Here is a 19,234-nt window from a genome sequence, read left to right as displayed (position 1 = left end):
CGCGGGTGCGGATTGTATCTACTGGCTGTGCCTCCCAGTATACAACCTCCTGCTGCTCATTATCTGGGCCCCGTTGGGCACAAGATCAGAAGGGCTGGTGGGGGAGGGGGGGAGGGCAGGAATGAGGGAGAGCAGTAGAAAGGGCTGCCAGGGACCCTAAGCCATCCCCAGCAGCCTTGAGGATCCTCTTGCAGTCCCCAAACTGACCTTTCTCAGGCCGTCACAAGGCTGAGGCCTGGGAGGAGGGGCAGTTGTTGCCTGAAAGAGTTGTTGGTAAAATTAGGTGGGGAGAGGGAGGGGGAAAGCAGGGAACTAGTATCCCAGTTCCGCATACCTATAGGATGGAGGGAGGACATTGAGATCAGAGGCTTGGGGTTATAGGCAATGTCTTAGTTCTTTACCTGTGGGTCATCACATAGATATTTGCTTTAAAAATATTCATTAAAGTACATATTTATATTTTATAAGTCTTGCTTATAATTCGTAATTTATTTTATTTTTTAAATATATATGTTTTATTGATTTAAGAGAGGAAGGGAGAGGGAGAGAGATATAGAAACATCAATGATGTGAGAGAATGATTGATTGGCTGCCTCCTGCACACCCCCTACTGGGGACTGAACCTGCAACCCAGGCATGTATGTGCCCTTGACCGGAATGGAACCCAGGATCCCTCAGTTCACAGGCCGACGCTCTATCTACTGAACCAGACCAGCTAGGGCTATAATTCATAATTTATGAAATTTTATATATATATATATATATATATATATATATATATATATATATATATTATATAACACCAAACTGAGAATAAAATGCCTAGGTTCTAAAAAGAATCACTGTTTTATTGAGCCTTAACTAAGTGTCCAGTGGCACTGTGCTAAGTGCTTTACTGTGCAGTTGATCTTGAACAACGCAGAGATTAGGAGCACCAATCCCCCTGCAGGCGAAAATTTGTGTATTACTTTTGGCTCCCCTAAAACTGAAGTACTGTTGACTGGATGTCTTACTAATAACATAGTCGATTAACACATATTTTGTATGTTTAGTACATTACATACTATATTCTTACAATAAAGTAAGGTAGAGAAAAGAAAATACTTTCAAGAAAATCATAAGAGAAAATACATTTACAGAACTGTATGTATTTATTGAAAAAAATCTGAGTATAAGTGGACCCATGCCGTTCAAACCCATGTTGTTTAAGGGCCAACTGTATTTGATTCTCTTCCTTCTCACAACAGCCCCGCAGGTAGTACTATTATTACTCCAGTCTACAAATGGAAACAGAGGCACACAGAGGCTGAGAAAATGACCTAGTCAGAGTCACACAGCTAGCAATCCAGCTCAGTGAGGATTCAAACTAGGCTGGTATGCCCCACGGGCACAGTGCTTAACCACTAACCCACACTGCCTCCTAGATTTGGGGAGTGCCACTCTGACCAAAAATAATGGCTCACCTGCTCACAGCACTCTGCAAATTCACCAAGTAGCAGTTGATAGGGTTTAGCGGCCATGTTTTAGATCACAGTCAGACGGACACGGGTTCAAGTCTAGATTCAGAATTTACCTGTGTGACCTAGGGTAAGTCCTTATCTCTGTTTCCTCACCTAAAAATGAGAACGGTATTGTGCTAACTTTGTTGCCCAGATAAATAAATGAAACTTTATTTTACTAGGTGTCAGGTATACAGTAAGTGCACAATCGGCGTTCACCTCTAGAAGATGTTCATCTTTGACTGCTCATGGTAGCTAGCCTGTGAGATAGGCAAGGCAAAGCGGCACGGTCCCCGTTTAGCAGATGGAAGTCTGGCTCAGTTCTCATGCCACTGAACTGCAAGGAGGCTCAGAGGGTCCCACAGGCCCCTTCCCACCCCGCCCTATTGAATTCTTAGGGTCCCGCACTGGCATGTGACCGCAGGGCCGGCGCTCCACACCCCGCGCAGGAATTCGGTGGTCAGGCTGGGGGCGCTGACGCGGAGGCTTTTCCGCTCCAGCTGCACAGGCCGGCAATACAGCAAATTCCACAGCCACACCTGGCGGTGCAGCTGTCCGACTGGACCAAGACAAGGATTCTCCAGTCCTCCGGCTGCTGGCCCCCAGGGCACGGCTGCTGGCCCCGGTGGCCTCACGCCCCAGACTGCGGGGCCAGGGCTCAGGAGCATGGGATGCCCCTTCAAGGTTAAGCCCGCGTGGCCATCCACACCTTCCAGCTCCCACCCCCACTTTTTTGGAGGAGCGAGGGGGCTAGTCCTCCCAGGAGGTTGAGGGGCTCCTTGGCGCAGCCCTGCAAACACCCAGCTTGGAATCCTTACAGAGAGGAGGACAGAAACAGACCCGCCCCCCCGCACCCCCCCCCCCAGATTTCAGGGTTCTGGGGTCCATGGGATATCAGCTCCTAGGTTGAACTTGGGTGAGGCGCTGTCTTTTCCTGAAGAACTAAGCCCTGGTCTGCCCACCTCCCTCCCAGCCCCCAGTCCCTATGCCCCAATAGGGCCAAGCACTGAAGGAGAATCTCAGGTCTTCATCAGCCCTGCAGTTGGTGAGGCATTCAAGGCCGCCAACCTGCAAGCAACAGCCCGTGCTTACCTCTGAGCTGATCTCTCAGTCCACCTCTTACACTCTCTGTACCCTCTGAGTCTTCCCTAACCTGCCCTTTTTCAGTTCTTCAAATGGACCAAATTCCCTCTTGCCTCAGAGCCTTTGCCTGTGCTGTTCCCTTCTCCTTGTACTGCTGTCTCTCTGGCTCACCCCTAGTGTTTCAGCTTCTCTTTTCACCCAGATAACTACTCAGTTTTAGGGGGGTTGCTTAATCATCATGTATTACTAATATGACTAATGGAATATCTTGAAAATTCCTGAGCCATAGCTCTTCTACATGAAGTTTATAAGCAACTTGCCAACTTCTTCCAGAAACCTTGTTGGAATTTTATTGGGATCATACTGTGTCTGTACATTAAGCTGGTGAGAACTGACAGCACACACAAGTTTACTTATATTGACATGATTCAGAAACAAATTAGACAAAACTCCTTCAGCCTCTGAGAACTGTTTTGCTCATGCTCTTCCTTTTTAATTTTATTTCATTTCATGAGAGATCTTATTAAACCTATTTTACAGACGAGGAAACAGGCTCAGAGAAATTACATGACTTGCCTCAAAGTCCCATGGTGAGGACGTGGTGGGGCCAAGACCCACGTCTGTCTGACTCACAAAGCTGCCCATGGAGTCAGTTCAGTCTATGGGTTTGGTTTGCCTGTGTCTCCATTTGTGTGTTTACATGTAGGGTGTGTTCCCATGTACCCAGAGTGGGAAAGCATTTATATTTGAAGAGGGATGTGCTGTGAGGTTGAGTGGGAGTGCCAGGTGTGTCTGTTTTACTGGACAGTGACTTCTATTTGTGTGGAGTATCGGGGTCTTTGGATGTGTGTGTACAGTGTAAGGGGTTTTTGTGGGTGTATTGGGGAAGGGTAATTATGTATATGGGGTAGGAAGTGTGTGTTGGGGAGACAGGAATGCGATATTTCTGTTGGTGTGTGTGTTTTCTCTTTTATATAGGACTTTAATTTTATTCTTGCTGAAAGAGCTCTTTTTAAGATTTTTAAAACTAAATATAACTCTTAACTTTTTTATTGAGGTATAAATTAATTTTAAGTGCCAAAATCTAAAGTATACAAGTAGATGAATTTTTATATATGTACACCACCCAGATCAAAATAGGAAACAGATACAGCAGCCTCCGTAGGAGCTCCATCATTCCCCTCTCAGTCAGTACCCCCCAGAATTAGCCCTTGTTCTGACTTCTATCATCCTAAGTTAGTTTTGCCTATAATTTAGCATCTTGAAAATGGAATCACGCAGTTTGTTTGGGCAGGTTAATAGCTAACATTGGACAAACTTTGCTTTGTGTGCTAACACTTTCAGTGTCTCACTGAATTTCTCATAATGGCCAAATAAGGTAGCACCTATTTATTGTTCCCAATTTACAGATGAGGAAACTGAGGCTTAGAGAGGGCTTATGACTTGCCCTGGTTCACTGGGAGCCAGGATCCTCTCTGACTCCACAGCTCTGGTCCTTGTCCACTAGACCATCCAACCATCCACGAGGTACCTTGCCAAAGAAGTGGCTGTTAATTGGGGAGAGAGAGAGCAGCAGTCAGACCTGGGCACCCTGAGGTGCTTCTGGGTGTATTTTACCTTCTGAGGAGCTGGTTTCTCTGAACCTGCTGTGAGACCTCTCTAATCCTGTTTGCTCGGTCAGGAGCTGCCACCGGCAGCCCAAACACCGCTGTGCTGCGGAGACACACCAAGCCACTGGGGTTGCGTTCTGGCTCCCAGACTTATTTGCTGTGTGACTGTGGGCAGGTTGCCTCCCTCTTTGAACCTCCATGTCCTCAACCTTTAAAAAGAAGGTACGTGGTTCAGGCGGTAATAGAAGGAAGGTGTCACCATATAAATTACTACAGCTGTTATTTTTTTAATCCTTTTTATGGTAAAATAAAACACAAATACAGAAAGTCACATAAAATAAATGTAGAACCTAATAAGGTGAACCATGTGCAACCACCAGTCAGATCACAAAATATAAGCCTTTCAAATGTCCCACCCCATCATAGCCAGACTTTTACTATATAGTATTTCTTTGTGTTTCTTTATAGTTTTATTGCCCAAATACCCATCTCTAAATAGTAGAACTTAGTCTTACACCATTGAAAAATTTTGTGTTTTTTAACTGTTTCCACTAATACCTCTTCCATCCCTTTTGTTTTCTTACAGTTTATCTTTTGGAAGGACCTGCAGTGCTGGTTTGTTGTTTTTTAAATGTTTTTATTGATTTTAGAGAGAGAGGAAGGGAGAGGACTGGAGAGATAGAAACATCAATGATGAGAGAGAATCATTGATCAGCTGCCTCCTGCATGCCCCTACTGGGGATTGAGCCTGCAACCTAGGCGTGTGCCTGGACTGGATATTGAACTGGTGACCTTTTGGTTCATGGGTCAACGCTCAACCACTGAGCAACACCAGTCGGGCTGACCTGGAGAGTTTTGAAGGGTCTGGATCACCACTGTGTTTTGTTTTGTTTTGTTTTTCTACATGTGCTTTCCTCCTTCAAGCTCCCTCCCTCCTCCACTTCGATTTGGAATATAGTAAATCTGAGTTGCAGTACTGAGTCTGCCAATTGCAGTGTCACCTTGGTCAAGTCACTTAACCTCTCTGAACCGCCTTCCTCAACTGGCAAATGAGGGAGTGACTGAGAAGATTCCTAAGGCCCTTCCAGCTTTCTCAGTCTCCTCTCTCAAGCACCAGGCTCCTGTCCCACAGTCTTTTCTCAGAAGCAGCTATTGCAGGGTAAGGATCAGAGAGACCTAGCGTTGGGACCCAGTTTCCACTGGGACTAGCTGTGTGAACTTGGGTGAGTTACTTAATCTCTATGAGTTTCTACTTTCTCCTCTATAGAAAGAAGATCCTGATATTTAACCCATGAAATGAGCTTAAATGAGATCATGACTCTAAAGCATGTAATGCCTGGCATCTAGTATGTGCTAAGTAAATATTGACTGTTATTGTTATTATTATTAGCTATTATTATAGGTAACACTTATTGGCTGCTTTCTCTGTGCCAAGCATTGTGTCAAGGGTCTTCAGATGTACTAACTCATTTAATCCTCATAACAGTGTCATGAGGCAGCCCTGTTTTATAGATGAGTAAACTGAGGCACAGAAAGGTTAAGTAACTTGCCCACAGTTACATAACTAGTAAGCCATAGAAGTGGGTCATAGACCTAGGCTTTCTGTTAGCTACTGAGTTATACTGCCTTGAATATCACTGCTGTCTAGAATAATTTCCCCTCTGTTCACTCAAACCCAGAGAGAATTCTAGGATGGGTGAGGATGGAGCAATAGCTGAATCCAGGGTGATAAAATTCCAAGGGTGAGAAAGTATTCCTACCCTAAAGGTAGTGACCAGCCAGGACATTCATCTGGGTTGCCCCTGATTATTTCCTGCCTCCCCCTTCTAACATTTTTATCCCCTGGAAACCTGCCTTAGTCAATGAGGACACAGAGAAGGTTCCACCTGGTGGAGCAGCCAGGGGTGTCCCTGTTTGTTTGCCACCAGTGTGATTTCTGGGTTTCTGTGGATGTGTGAACATGCAGGACAAGAGATGGTGACTTTGTATGCATGACGGAACTGCAGGGTCCTACCTTCTTCCATGTCTGTCTCTGTGGAGAGACAGGGTAACCAGCCTTCCCAGGTGCCTATCCCACCTCAGCCACCCACTGGTTGTGTGACCGCAGATAAATGACTCACCTCTCTGTGCCTCAGTGTCCTCATATATATAAAAATGGATATAATGACAATAGTACTGACTGGATAGGGATGCTCTGAAGATCGAATAAGCTTATCCACAAAAGTGATTAAAACAGTGCTAGGCACTGAGATGGGGCAAATACATACAGCTTATATGTGTCAGATATTAAATGTGAAAGGGTGGGTGCACAGTAGAAGGGGTGCACAATAGAAGGGATCTCGGGCTGGTGGAATGGATTGTCTAATTTGTGGGAGGAGGATGTGCTTGTGTGATGTGTGCACAGTTGCGTGTGCATTCTATAAATGTCTTGAGGATATTCACTGTCAGAACCCCAGTTACCACACAAACAAGCTCTAGGCCCCATGGCAAGTCACTGAGGCTCTGTGTGCCTCAGTATCCTCATCTGTACAGTGGGTGGGGTTACTACCTCAAACTTAGCTGTGAGAGATGGATGTGAAGCTCTGAACCAATGCAGGTGCCAGTTACATGGGAGATGTTCATGTTAAGCATTCTGAGAGAGTGGGCACAATTGTTGACACTCCTGGAGTCCTAAGTGCCAAGGCTGTGTCCTCCTCCCTTGGGCTGCAGAGCTCCCCTTGGTGTACCACGGATCCCAACTGCTGTAGGCAGAAGAGCCCTAGTCCAGTTTCTCCAATGGGGCATCTGAGGCCCAGAGAAGGATAGGGACTTGCCCTGGGATACCCAGCATACTGAATATACCCAGTGATGGGGCTAGATGGGAGCCAGTCTCTCTTCTCCTTCTGGGGTGATCTTGCTCATTTCTTTTCTGTTTCTTGTTTTTCTTTCTCTCTGCAGAGGTCAGTGTTGGCAGCTCCCATCACTCACTGCTCTGCCTGCCCCACCTCCCCCAGCATCCAGCCTGGGCTGGGGGAAGCTGCTCCAGAAGGAAGGTGTGTGGCAGCAGGCACTGTCTGGGCCATGGAGGCTGGAGCTGGGTGGCTGCCTAGAGTGAGAATCCCATGTGTCTGGGGAGGACCCCGCCTGGGTAGTCCAGTCCCAGCTTCCAGCCCTGCATCACCACCTGGTTCTGCCTGAAGATTCTCAGAGGTCACTGGAGGAGGAGGCTGAAGACTCACAAATACTTCAAATTTTTTTTTTATGTAACATCTTTCTTGTAAGTCTATCCCCCTCTCATAACAAAAGTATTGTGTATTATTCATGGAGAATACAATTAATCAGAGAGGAGGAAATTAAACTTTCTTAACTCAGAAGGACAACAGCAAAGGGGCTTTGGCAACACACACACACACACACACACACACACACACACACGCACATGCACACAGTGTGCCAGGACCTGTCTGAGTGCTCCACAAATGTTAACTTGTCTAGTCCTTGCAGCAATGCTCTAGGTAGGTACCGTTATGACAGCTGAGACACAAAATGGTTGAGTAACCTGCCCAAGGACACCCAGTGAGTGAGTGAAATGGAGATTTGAATGCTTAACTAATGAGGCTACACAGTGCTATGAGCAGCATCACAACGAATATGCCCTGAGGCTTTATTCCTATGCATCTATACAAAAGATGGCGTCTATTTTACATACTCACAGGGTCCTGCGGTCAGACTTGGACTTGAATCCTTGCATTGTTGCAGATAGGCTGGCGTGACTTTTGTTCCTTCACCTCTATGGGACTTGGTTTCTCTATCTGTAAAATGGAGAGCTATCGTGTATGCTTCTGAGAGTTGGCTGAGCTTTCATATGAAGCACTCAGTCCAGGCCTGGTGCATAGTAGGTGCTCATGAGATGGGCCATGTTAACAGCCTGCTCTGAGGCCAGTGGGCTATGTAGGGAAAACAGTCAGAAAATACACTGGATGCAAGGTGGCCTTGATATGTTGGGGTCTGGAGGCAGAGAAAAGCCTCTGGGTCTCCCAAAGGGGGTTGAGATTTCCTCCTGGAATCCCTGTCATTGCCACATCCCTACCCTGACCAGCAGCCTAGCCCCAGCTCTGCACACTCCAGATGGAAGTGGGAACAGCAGAGGCTGGAGAGGAAAGCCAGCAAATGGGCAGTGGGCGGAGCCTCCTGTTCAAGCCTGGCCTGGCTGGAAGGGGAGGGGGCTGTGGGACAGGGCGCGTCAGATGCCATCAGCTCCCAGGGGACCTTTAAAGTCGCTGTGCTGCCAGGCGGGCCAGGGTGTCAGCAGAAGTCCCCTGCCTCCTCTTCGGACTCCTCCTGCCACCCCCGCCTGTCCTGGGTATGAGCTCCTGCTGCATGGTCTCTTGCTCACCTCTCTCTAGCTCTCTTCTCAAGTCTATTTCTCTCTCCCTCTTCTCTGTTTTTTTTTCTTTTGTCTTTCTCTCTCTCTACCTTTCTTTCTGTCTCCCCCCACCCCCTGACCCAATGTTCTTTCTTTTTCCTCCTGTCATCATCTCTCATTCTGTCTTGTATCTTTCCACCTTTCTATATCTTCCATTCAGTGTCTCTGTATTTTTTTTTTTGGTCTTGCTCATTTCTGTTTCTTGTTTTTCTTTCTCTCTGCCTCTTTCATTCTCCACATCTTTCATTCTTCCACAGAAAGTGCTTCTTTCTGTGTCTTGCCCTTACTGCTGAAAGTGCAGCAGCTCAGGGACAAGAGAGCCCTCACTAAGCCTTGGGGAAGGTTGGCCCTGCCCCTCTGAGGGCATTGAAGGAGCCCACTTTAAGCAGGATGGGTGAAGAGGGCATCTAGGATGGGGAGGACAGATCTTTCTTCTGGGCTGGTGGGATGGAGCCCTGGCTTTCAAGTGGTGGCACCATCTCACCCCAAGTCCTGATCCAGGTTAACTACTGTCTGGGCATTTCTGTTGCCCAATCCACTCAGTCTGCTGGGGTGGGAAGGACAGGGTGTTGGGCCAGAGCTGAGTCAGCAGGTCTTCACCACGCTCCCAGGGTTAGCATCCTCTGAGATGGCAATGCTGGAGAACACTCATGGTTTGGTGCCCTTATACCCACCCCCTCCAGGCAGCCAGCTCTGACTGCACAAGGCAGACGTGTGACCCCTTCAGCCAGCTATGCCCCCGCTGCCCAGCACTGTGGGCCTGGCAGTCCTGATCTTCTGGGCAGGCCAGACAGTGAACACCTTGATGCCCAATGCCACCCTAGTGCTGGCTTGGACCGAGGGCACAGCAGTGCACTCTCTAAGTGGCCTGGGGGTGCCCCACTACCGGCGGAAGCGCCACATCTCTGCCCGGGACATGAGTGCCTTACTGGATTATCACAACCACATCAGGGCCAGCGTGCACCCACCAGCTGCCAACATGGAGTATATGGTGAGTCCCTGTGCCCTCCCCAGTCCCCCTTCCAGCAAACACCACTTATCTCAACCTTGGAAGGGCTGGACCATTCACCAACCTGGCCCCACAAGCCAGTATCTGGGTGTCTGGACCACGTGGAAAGGGCAGGATGTAGTCTGTCCATTTTGTGGATGAGGGCACAAAGGTGATTACACAGGGCCTGCGGGGAGTCGGGCAGAGAACTGTTATTTATGGAGCACCTGCTGTATGCCAGGCACTTCACATACCCTGAGGATACTCTTCCTTAGAGGTGGGAACTGTCATCTTCATTTTCCAAATAAAGAAATTGAGATGCAGAGAATTAATTTGCCCAAGGTCACCCAGCTGGGATTCCAACCCAAGTGTGCTTGCTGCAAAAGGCTATTGTCTTAGTCAACACAATACCCTGCCCAAGAATTTTGGCTCCCCACTGAGGACCTGCAGAGGGTGGTAGCTGGAGCTTTCCATGCTATTGTCTCTTTGCCCCAGGGGTGTGATGGCCATCCCCAGACCATCCTCAACAAGCCTGTGGAGGTAGATTTTGGAGCTGTGGGGACTGGTACCTGGGGGTCTCCAGCTGAGAAAACCAGCAGCTGACCGTGAGAGGAAGCTGGGATGTCTGCTCTCAAAGAGACAGGGCTAGTGCCTCTGACCCCAGCTTCCCAGAGTGGAGGAGGAAACTTTTCTCTTTATCACAGCCCTTCCTCTGGGACCATTGTCCCAGACCAGTCTGGAGACATAAGCTTCCAGCCCACCCACAGATTTCTTTAGGGAAAGAGATTGCCAGTCCCACCCCCAACTTGCTGCACAACAGCCTGCAAATTCTTTTGCAACAGTCCATGCACTTACTAGTGCCTGTTTGGAGCCAGGCACCACGCTAAGCCTCATGGACACTACCCAGAACAGGATGGACAAACGCCCTTCCCTCCTGGAACTTTCATTTTAGTGAGGATGGTAGAAAGTGAACATCAACAAAATATATATAGAATATAATGACAGGTAGTGATAAGGTGTGAGGAGGGGTGGGGACAGAAGCAGAAATGGCAGGCAGCTAGAGGGGGAGAACATTTATTTGTTCATTGACTGACTCATTCATTTATTAACACATCAACTGGCACATAGAAGGCCCTCCATTTTCAAACAAATGACACATTTATTGAGCACCAGTTGTGTGTGCAAGGCACTCACTTCAGCAGGTGTTGAATATGGCAGGTAGTGTAGAGCAGAGAGAAAGAGATGTCTCACAAGGGACCCGGGAGGGTTGGTGAACGTGGGTTTGAGTGACCCTCTGCCCTCCCTTCAATCAGTCACTCAACAAAGTCACCGAGCAGGTTGGTGGCAGAGCGATTTTCCTTCCCCCGCCTCGTGTCTTCCATCTTCTCTGCCTTCCCTCGGTTTACCTCTTGGTAGAATGAAGGAAACATTTCTCTGCTTTCCCAGAAGACTGTGAGCTGGTGCCCCATTTCTTCTCCACTAGCTGGCTTCTGCCCACAGGACAGATATCCTTGCTCAAGGAGCCTTTTCTCTGCCACAGCCCCAAGCAAGTTCCAGCCCATTTCACATCCTCACACCCTCCAGGATTGTAATGATGGTTTCACATCTCATTTCCTTGCTAGACTGAGTCCTCGGTGCCTAGAAATACTGTGCAATATCTGCTGAAGGAACAAATGACTTCTCAGAGAACCCCAGGAAGTCAGAGCTGGAAGGAAACTAGTATTTTTTTTAAGTGATGACTTTTCAGGTTATAAAACTTGGAACATTCATACATTGCAAAATGATGAAGCTGTTATGAAGGATGAGAGGGTGTTCTCTACATACGGATGTGGAATAATCGCCAAGATAACCTATCTTGTTAAGTGAAAATAAGGTGCTGAATAGAATGTGTAGCATGCTGCCATTTGTCAAGAAATTATATATATACGGTATAATTATATATGTAATCATATATGCTTGTACAGATCTAGAATATTCCTGGAAGGAGACACAGGAAACTCACAGCGACAGTTGCCTCTAAGGGGCACAGTGGCTGGCAGGATAAGTGTAGAATAGAGGGGAGAGACTTTCCACTTTTCCTCATTTGGACATCTTCCATATTAAACTTGTGCATGTTTTTATTATTAAAAAAATCTTTTGAATTAAGTATTTTTAAAAAAATATATTTTATTGATTTTTTACAGAGAGGAAGGGAGAGGGATAGAGAGTTAGAAACATCGATGAGAGAGAAACATCGATCAGCTGCTTCCTGCACACCCCCTACCAGGGATGTGCCCGCAACCAAAGTACATGCCCTTGACCGGTATCGAACCTGGGACCCTTCAGTCCGCAGGCCGACGCTCTATCCACCGAGACAAACCGGCCAGGGCTGAATTAAGTATTTTTAAAGTTAAAATAAATACATTTTAAAAATATAACAAATGAAATAAAAAATTAGTTCTCTTCCCATTACCCTGGGTTCAGCCACTTCTAACTGCTGGGAACGCCTGGACCAATACCCTGGAACCCCACTCACAACAGAAAGCCCCAATCTTGAAATCTAATGAGGAGAAAAGGGACCTGGGTGTGCATGTCAGTTCCTATGTGGATTTGCTGTTGACTTTGAAGTCACGGGCCTTCTCTGAGCTCAGTTTTCTAATCTGTCAAGTGGATTATTGCAGGGTTCCGAGGGCCAGGGGAGTCATGGTACCAGGAAAATGTGAAGTCTGGACACTGTTGTGATGATGATGGTGGTTCCCCGGGGAACTGCATGGCCTTTCTTTCCCCAGATCTGGGATGAGCGACTGGCCAGGTCTGCTGAGGCCTGGGCCACCCAGTGCATCTGGGCCCATGGGCCCTCACAGCTGATGAGATTCGTGGGCCAGAACCTCGCCATCCATTCTGGCCGGTGAGTGACCCTCTGCCCTTCCTTCACTCAGTCATTCAACAAGGTGAACGAGCAGGTTGGTGGCAGAGTGACTTTTCCTCCCCCACCCCTATCCCGCCCTGTGTCTTCCATCTTCTCTGCCTCCCCAGGTACCGCTCGGTGGTCGATCTCGTGAAGTCTTGGTCTGAGGAGAAGCGGCATTACTTGTTTCCAGCCCCAAAGGACTGCAGCCCACACTGCCCCTGGCGCTGCAGTGGCCCTGTGTGCTCCCACTACACCCAGGTACCCCTTTGTCAGGACTAAGGGCTAATGGGAAAACAAATCCTGATCCCTTGGAAGAAAAAGCATGTGGTGGAACAGAAACTACAAATAAAACAGAGCCCCCTATGGACTTCCTCTTACATAATAAGCATGTTCCTGGAAAGTTGAATTGAGATGAACTGGATCTAATTTTGAGTGTCTTAGGTGTGCTGACCAGATTGACCCCAAAATGAGGATGTATGGTCTGACAAGATCAAGAGTGCTTTTGAATTCAATAGGTCCAAATATTTTCTAGTATTTTCTGTTTTCTAAGGCTCCCACTATCTTAAAAAGAAAGAGAGAGAGAGAGAAAGAGAGAGAGAGAGAGAAAGAGAGAGAGAGAAAAAAAAAGAAAAGAAAAGAAAAGAGAAGAAAAGAAAAAGAGAAAGGCCAAAATAAGATCATAAAAATCATGGTATATCTTGAGTATTAATATTGAATATGTTAGCACTTATCACACATAAAAATACAATGCAATATGATATTGCAGGAAATAAAACAGGAACTTCTAATTGCATGTCAAATATCTTCTTTCGGTCCTCTTGGTCTCTCTAGGACTCATGTGGAGTTAATATCAAAATTCTAAATTCGAGACTCTCTAGGAAATGTAAGGCCAAAACCAATGCCCTTCCTGACATACCATGAAATATTATTACCTCCATCTTAGAAACTGAGGCGCAGAGTGGTTAAGTGACTTGGTCAAAGGCACTCAGCTAGTGATAGTGAGATTCTGATCCAAGGCTATTTAACTCCAAAGTTTGTATTTTAAACTCCAGCACAACAATTTTCAAACAGTGGTCATTAGGAAAAAAAGAAAAGAAAAAAAAAACCAAACCCTAATAGAGCAGTACAACTAGAGGCCCGATGCATGAAGATTCGTGCAAGAATAGGCCTTCCTTTCCCTGGCTGCCGGCACAGGCTTCCCTCCGGCACCCAGGACCCGGGCCTTCTCTCTGACCGCCACCTTCCACCTTCACTCTGGGCCGGAGCCACCTTCTGCCTTCGCTCCAGCCCTGCCGCCCTCCTGTGGCTCCCTCCACCCCCCCCCGCCCCCCCATAGCAGGCGTCCTGCCCCGGCCACTCTACACCTGCTCCCGCGTGCTGCCCAGAGGCCCCGAGCGGCTGGGGCGGGGCGGAATGCCTGCATAGTTGCCATGGCCCAGCTGCTGCCATCTTTGTCACATCAATTTGCATATTCTCTCCTTATTGGCTGTGGGTGCTGCCATCTTTGTCACGGAGTGACAGTTAATTTGCATATTCCATCTTTATTAGATAGGATATGCTTCCAGTTCCCTCACTTTGGAACAGGCAGACCTCACAATGCACCCACCCTGAAGCAAGTGCAGGAGCCTCCCAGCCCCAAGGAACCTGGGCCCCACTGTATCCTTCTCAGCACCCCTTGTCTGTGTCCTTCCTCAGATGGTGTGGGCATCCTCCAACCGGCTGGGCTGTGCCATCCACACCTGTGGCAGCATCAGCGTCTGGGGCAGCACTTGGCACCAGGCAGTGTACTTGGTCTGCAATTACGCTATTAAGTAAGTGCAGTGTTGGGACAGAGGGGGATCTGGGTCAGGAAGGTGGATCCTGAGGTGGCATGGGCAGAATTCAAAGAAAAGGAACCTGCCTTCCTCCATTCTAAGTAACCTCAATGCCATACATTTGGGTAGGTTTAGAGTCCATTAATAATCCTTTTTCTTTACCCAAGTTTCAGAATTTATTGGAAGATAGAGGACTGAGGCAGGTGGACAGGCAGTGACACTGAAGAAGTCAATAGTGGAGAATGTGGTTTAGATCTGCTAGCCAAGTGGGCTTGCAAATATCTCACTGTTGAATTAGACCTGCACACCCATTGACAGACAATACTGGGCAACCACAGGCCTCTTCCTGCAAGGGCAGTGCCAGCCCCTCTAAGCTTACACATGAAATAAAGCAAACAAAAACACATGCGCCCTGCAGGCAGGCCCCAAAGGAAAGGAAGGAGAATTCGAATGAGCATGTTCAGCTAATCCGACTCTCCCAGACTCTCCAGTCAGCGTGGTGGGAGAGAAGACACAAGTGGTCTTCATACCATGGACTATGGAGAAAGGGAAATGGAAGTTTCTTTCCAATGTATCATATACAAACTTGCAAACATTACAGATTCTTATAGAGATAGAAACAAGAACAAATTCTAAGTAAACACGATATTTGGAATTACAAAATTATATAATGATAACCAACTTTTACTCTCACGTAGCCCTTGATCATTTAAAAAATACTTTCACCTTATTATCTCACTGAAGAGATGAAAGAGAAAGAAGGAAGGAAGGAAAAAGGGAAGGACACTGGGAAAATATTTTCCCTTCTTACAGGTTAAGAAATTGAGGATCAGAGAGGTTACCAGAAGTTGCAAAGCCAATAAGTAGCAGAGCTATTTGAAACACAAGCCTGTTGATTTCAAGTCCTATGTTGGCTCTATTCTACTATCCTGATGTTCTGGAAGTCATTGGTAGCCTGAACATAAATTCTCTAGCTATTTATTTGCTATTGACAGCATGTCATATCGTAGCTCAGCTTTATTAGACAAGGAAAAATACAACCAAATTTCAATACATACAGCTTATGAAACTCTTCAGTTTGCTTGCTGATATGTCAAATTTTTGCAGCATTGAGTATTAATAGCGTAGTTGTTAAGATTTTTAGACTCTGGAATTAAGACTGTCAGGGCTCCAATTGTAGTTTAGTTTCTCTATGACTGTTTCTTCATCTGCAAAATGGATGCATATTCTACTTACTAGTATAGGTAAGTTGACCCAGAAACCGCCCCCAGGCTCCTAAGAAACTCAGAATATGTGTTGGTTCTTATTGTCATTACCAGACCTGTGTTTGATTCCCAGCTCTGCCATGTACACAGTGAGGACTTTGGCTAAGGCATTTGATTTCTACAGTCAATTTTTTTAAACAGAGCTAATAGTATCTGGCTCTCAGAGAATCATAGTACATTGTTGCCCATAGTACGTGGTAAATAAATGATGCCCATGATTATGACTAGGTTATAAACTCTCTAAAGGCAGGAAATAGATCTTACTCATTTCTATATCCTTCCATTACAATGATGCCAACACCCCCCCCCCTTTTTTTAAGCAGTAGGACTTTTTTCCAAGTGGTTAAATTTAAAAAAAAGAAAAAGAACTACTCTGATTCCATTACCCTTGGTGTCTCCATCACCCACTCTCCCTGCCCCTAAATTTCCAAGAGACCTTTTGAAAACTGTATACTACAGCATCTGACACAAAGCCTGATGCCCAATAGATGCTCTGGAAGTGTGAATGAATGAATGAGTGAATGAATGAAAGTTCCATATGAAACCAGAAGTGCATACTTTTCTAAGCACTTTGGCTGACTTTACTCGTAGTCGTTCAATAATCACTTTTGGAGAAAAAAAGATTTTATTTCTGCCCAGAGTGTTCATTTGAAGTGTAAGAAAATAAGGCACTGGGATTTGCAAAAATAATTAACACTATAGACCAATGGTGACCTTATTAGTCATCCACAAGCAAGAAAGAGCTGGGGAAACGATTTTAGGCCTTGAGAGGAGAAAGAGAGAGAAAAAGAGAAATCTGTGGGCTGGGATGGAGAAGGGAGTTGTGGGAAGATGAGGTGTGTAAGCTGGACCACGTGCTGCTAGAGCAGTCTAGAATGCCTGACCAAAAGAGGTGATGTGACTCTGTACGCCAGGAGTTGGCCAACTACGGGCTATGACCAAAATCTGGCCTGCTGCCAATTTTTTAAAAATATGTTTTTATTGATTTTAGAGAGAGGAAGGGAGAGGGAGAGAGAGAAAAACATCTATGTGAGAGAGAAACACCAACCAGCTGCCTCCTGCATGCCCCCTACTGTGTATCGAGCCCAACTGGGGCATGTGCCCTGACTATGAATCAAACTGGCTGACCTTATGGTACATGGGAGGATGCTCAACCAACTGAGTGACACTGGCCACGGCATGCTGCCTGTTTTTGTAAATAAAGTTTTATTGAAACACAGAGAAGGCATTCATTTAAATATTATCTATGGCTGCTTTCATGTGGTAGACACATCTGGTCCACAAAGCCTAAAATATTTACTCTCTGCCCTTTCCAAAAAAATTGCCAATCACTGCACAGGCAATGGGAAACCACTGACTGTTCTTAAACAGGCAAAGGTGGTGTTCGATGTTCCTTTTTTTTTTTAACCACTATATATACATGTGTGTGTGTGTGTGTGTGTGTGTGTGTGTGTGTGTATGTATATATCTTTGATATGTATAATTTATATAGGATACAACTCATCCATTTGAAGTGTAAAATTCAGTGGATTTTGTTATATTACATTATTAGTATATTTTTAAATTTTAATTTTAATTATTTTTTATTTATGTTAGAGAGGAAGGGAGAGGGAGAGAGAGAAACATTGATGTGAGAGAGAAACATTGATTGGTTGCCTCCTGTACGCACTCCGACTGGGATATCAAACTGGAAACCTGGGCATATGCCCTGACTTGGAATTAAACTGGTGACCTTTTGGTGCATGGGCTGACACTCAACCAACTGAGCCACACCGGCCAGGGGATTACATTATTAACTTGTAAAAACTGTGGTAAAATATATATATAACATAAAATTTGCTATTTTAACCATTTTTAAGTGTACAGTTCAGTGGCATTAATTACATTCACAATGTTGTACAACCACTATTTCCAAAACTTTTTATTCACCCCAAAGAGAAAGTCTGTAACCATTAAGCAATGGCTCCTCATTCCCCTTCCTCCTAAAGGCCTTGGCCAGTTGAAAGGATTAACTCAGGAGCAGGTAGGATAGATTTGGGCTAAGGCCATGGAAGAAATGAATGTCCAGCAGTGGCCATGAGGAGGCTTCATGGGCACATCCCCCATGACTGAATTACACTCATCATCTCATTATTTGAGCCCTCCTTTGCACAGAACTCTTTTTTAAAAAAATGTTTTTATTGATTTCAGCGAGAGAAGGAAAAGGGAGAGAGAAAGAGATAGAAACCTCAATGATGAGAAAGAATCATTGATTGACTGCCTCCCACACGCCCTACTGGGGATCGAGTCTGCAGCCCGGGCATGTGCCCTGACCAGGAATCGAACTGTGACCTCCTGGTTCATAGGTCGATGCTCAACCACTAAGCCACACCGGCCGGGCTGCACAGAACTCTTGCAAGTTACAAAGAGTCTTCACATAATTTTTACAGATACCATTTCATTTATTTATTTTATTCAAAGGACAAAATACAATCTCAAGAAATGAGATGGTTTATTCTGTCACCAGTTGACAGGTGGCAGAATCCAGACCCAGGCCCAGAACTTAGATCTGTCTGAGTTGGGGTAAGGGGTGGTGGAAAGAATAAGAAAACCAACACTTACTGGGGAGTCACCTATTTGCCAGGCATGGTGCTAGGCGCATGCACATGTGGCTGCATTATTTCATCTTCACGGCATCCCTATGCTAGACAGAGGGAAGTCTTCTCTTGGTTGTACAGATGAAGAAACTGAAGCTTGCAGATGTGACTTGCCCAAGGTCGCACAGCCAGCCAGTGGTGGTGCTGAGATTTGGAATCCTGTGTGAAGGTTGTTCACACACACTCTTGTGTCTCTTGACCCCATCTCCCTGGGACCTTTTCTCTTCCAGGGGCAACTGGATCGGCGAGGCTCCATACAAGATGGGGAGGCCGTGTTCTGCCTGCCCCCCCAGTTACCAAGGCAACTGCAATAGCAATATGTGCTTCTCTGGGCTCAAATCCAACCGGCTCCTGTGGTTCTAAATTTTTCCTGTGCTCTGGCGGGCCTTTAGTGGGCCTGATCCTCTAAGGGTCCCTCCCTAAAGATGGGTCAAGGAAAAAAAAATTTTGAAGACATGAATTGGACTCCCTCCACTGATCAGAATTTTTCTTCCCGATTGCATTTTCTAAATGTCTAGCATGTGCCAGAAGAAAACGACTGCCTTGCCTTCCTTCTGTAGTCAGTTGCATCTTTCTTTTCTCTGGCCTCCAGGAAGGAGGCCTGCGTTTTTAATTGACTCATTTCTCAGAGAGCCATGGTTGGAAGGAACAGTGGCAGCAGTTTTGTGACTCTCAGGTCTCAAACTCACAAGTCTTTTGCCATCCAATAAAAGGTATCTATGAAATAACCTTAATCCTGAAAACCACCTTTATTAACCAGTTAATCGCCACCTAGCTTCTGGCTATTAACCAGAAGACCTGTGATCCCCTCCTTGAGGCACCCCAAAGTTTGCCAGGGGTAACTCTCTCTGGATCTATCCTACCCTTCCCCCCTTTCAGCCTCTCTGCTTTAGTCTCTCCCTTTCATCTACTTGCCAGCTCTGTCCCTATCTGTCTTACTCTGTATTTCTCCTGTAGAATTCTTTCTCATTCCCATTAACCACTTCCCCTTTCCCCACCTTTCCCCACCCAGATACCATTAACACACAAAAGTTCTTTTGTCTC

At 46.2% G+C, this 19,234-nt stretch overlaps 1 protein-coding gene and 1 long non-coding RNA gene across 3 annotated transcripts in view; both read left to right on the top strand.

Annotated features, from left to right (window-relative positions):
- The window catches only part of LOC111826575, a 12,253-nt gene extending 4,708 nt beyond the window's left edge, over positions 1 to 7,545 (top strand). For both annotated transcript variants that reach the window (XR_002829937.1, XR_002829936.1), the window contains exons 2-3: positions 4,779 to 5,415; positions 7,130 to 7,545. This is a non-coding gene — a long non-coding RNA (uncharacterized LOC111826575). The remainder of the gene's footprint in view (positions 1 to 4,778; positions 5,416 to 7,129) is intronic.
- A 1,785-nt stretch (positions 7,546 to 9,330) lies between these two features.
- On the top strand, positions 9,331 to 19,228 carry R3HDML (R3H domain containing like). Its single transcript, XM_006091423.2, has 5 exons — positions 9,331 to 9,588; positions 12,354 to 12,472; positions 12,601 to 12,733; positions 14,171 to 14,286; positions 18,421 to 19,228. Exons 1-5 carry the CDS (start codon positions 9,331 to 9,333, stop codon positions 18,551 to 18,553), a joined length of 759 nt encoding a protein of 252 aa, XP_006091485.1. The 3' UTR covers positions 18,554 to 19,228.
- Positions 19,229 to 19,234: the final 6 nt, after the last annotated feature.

The sequence above is a fragment of the Myotis lucifugus genome, unplaced genomic scaffold, assembly GCF_000147115.1.
Source record: "Myotis lucifugus unplaced genomic scaffold, Myoluc2.0 scaffold_90, whole genome shotgun sequence".
NCBI lineage: Eukaryota > Metazoa > Chordata > Mammalia > Chiroptera > Vespertilionidae > Myotis > Myotis lucifugus.
This window is presented reverse-complemented; position numbering and strand designations above follow the sequence as displayed.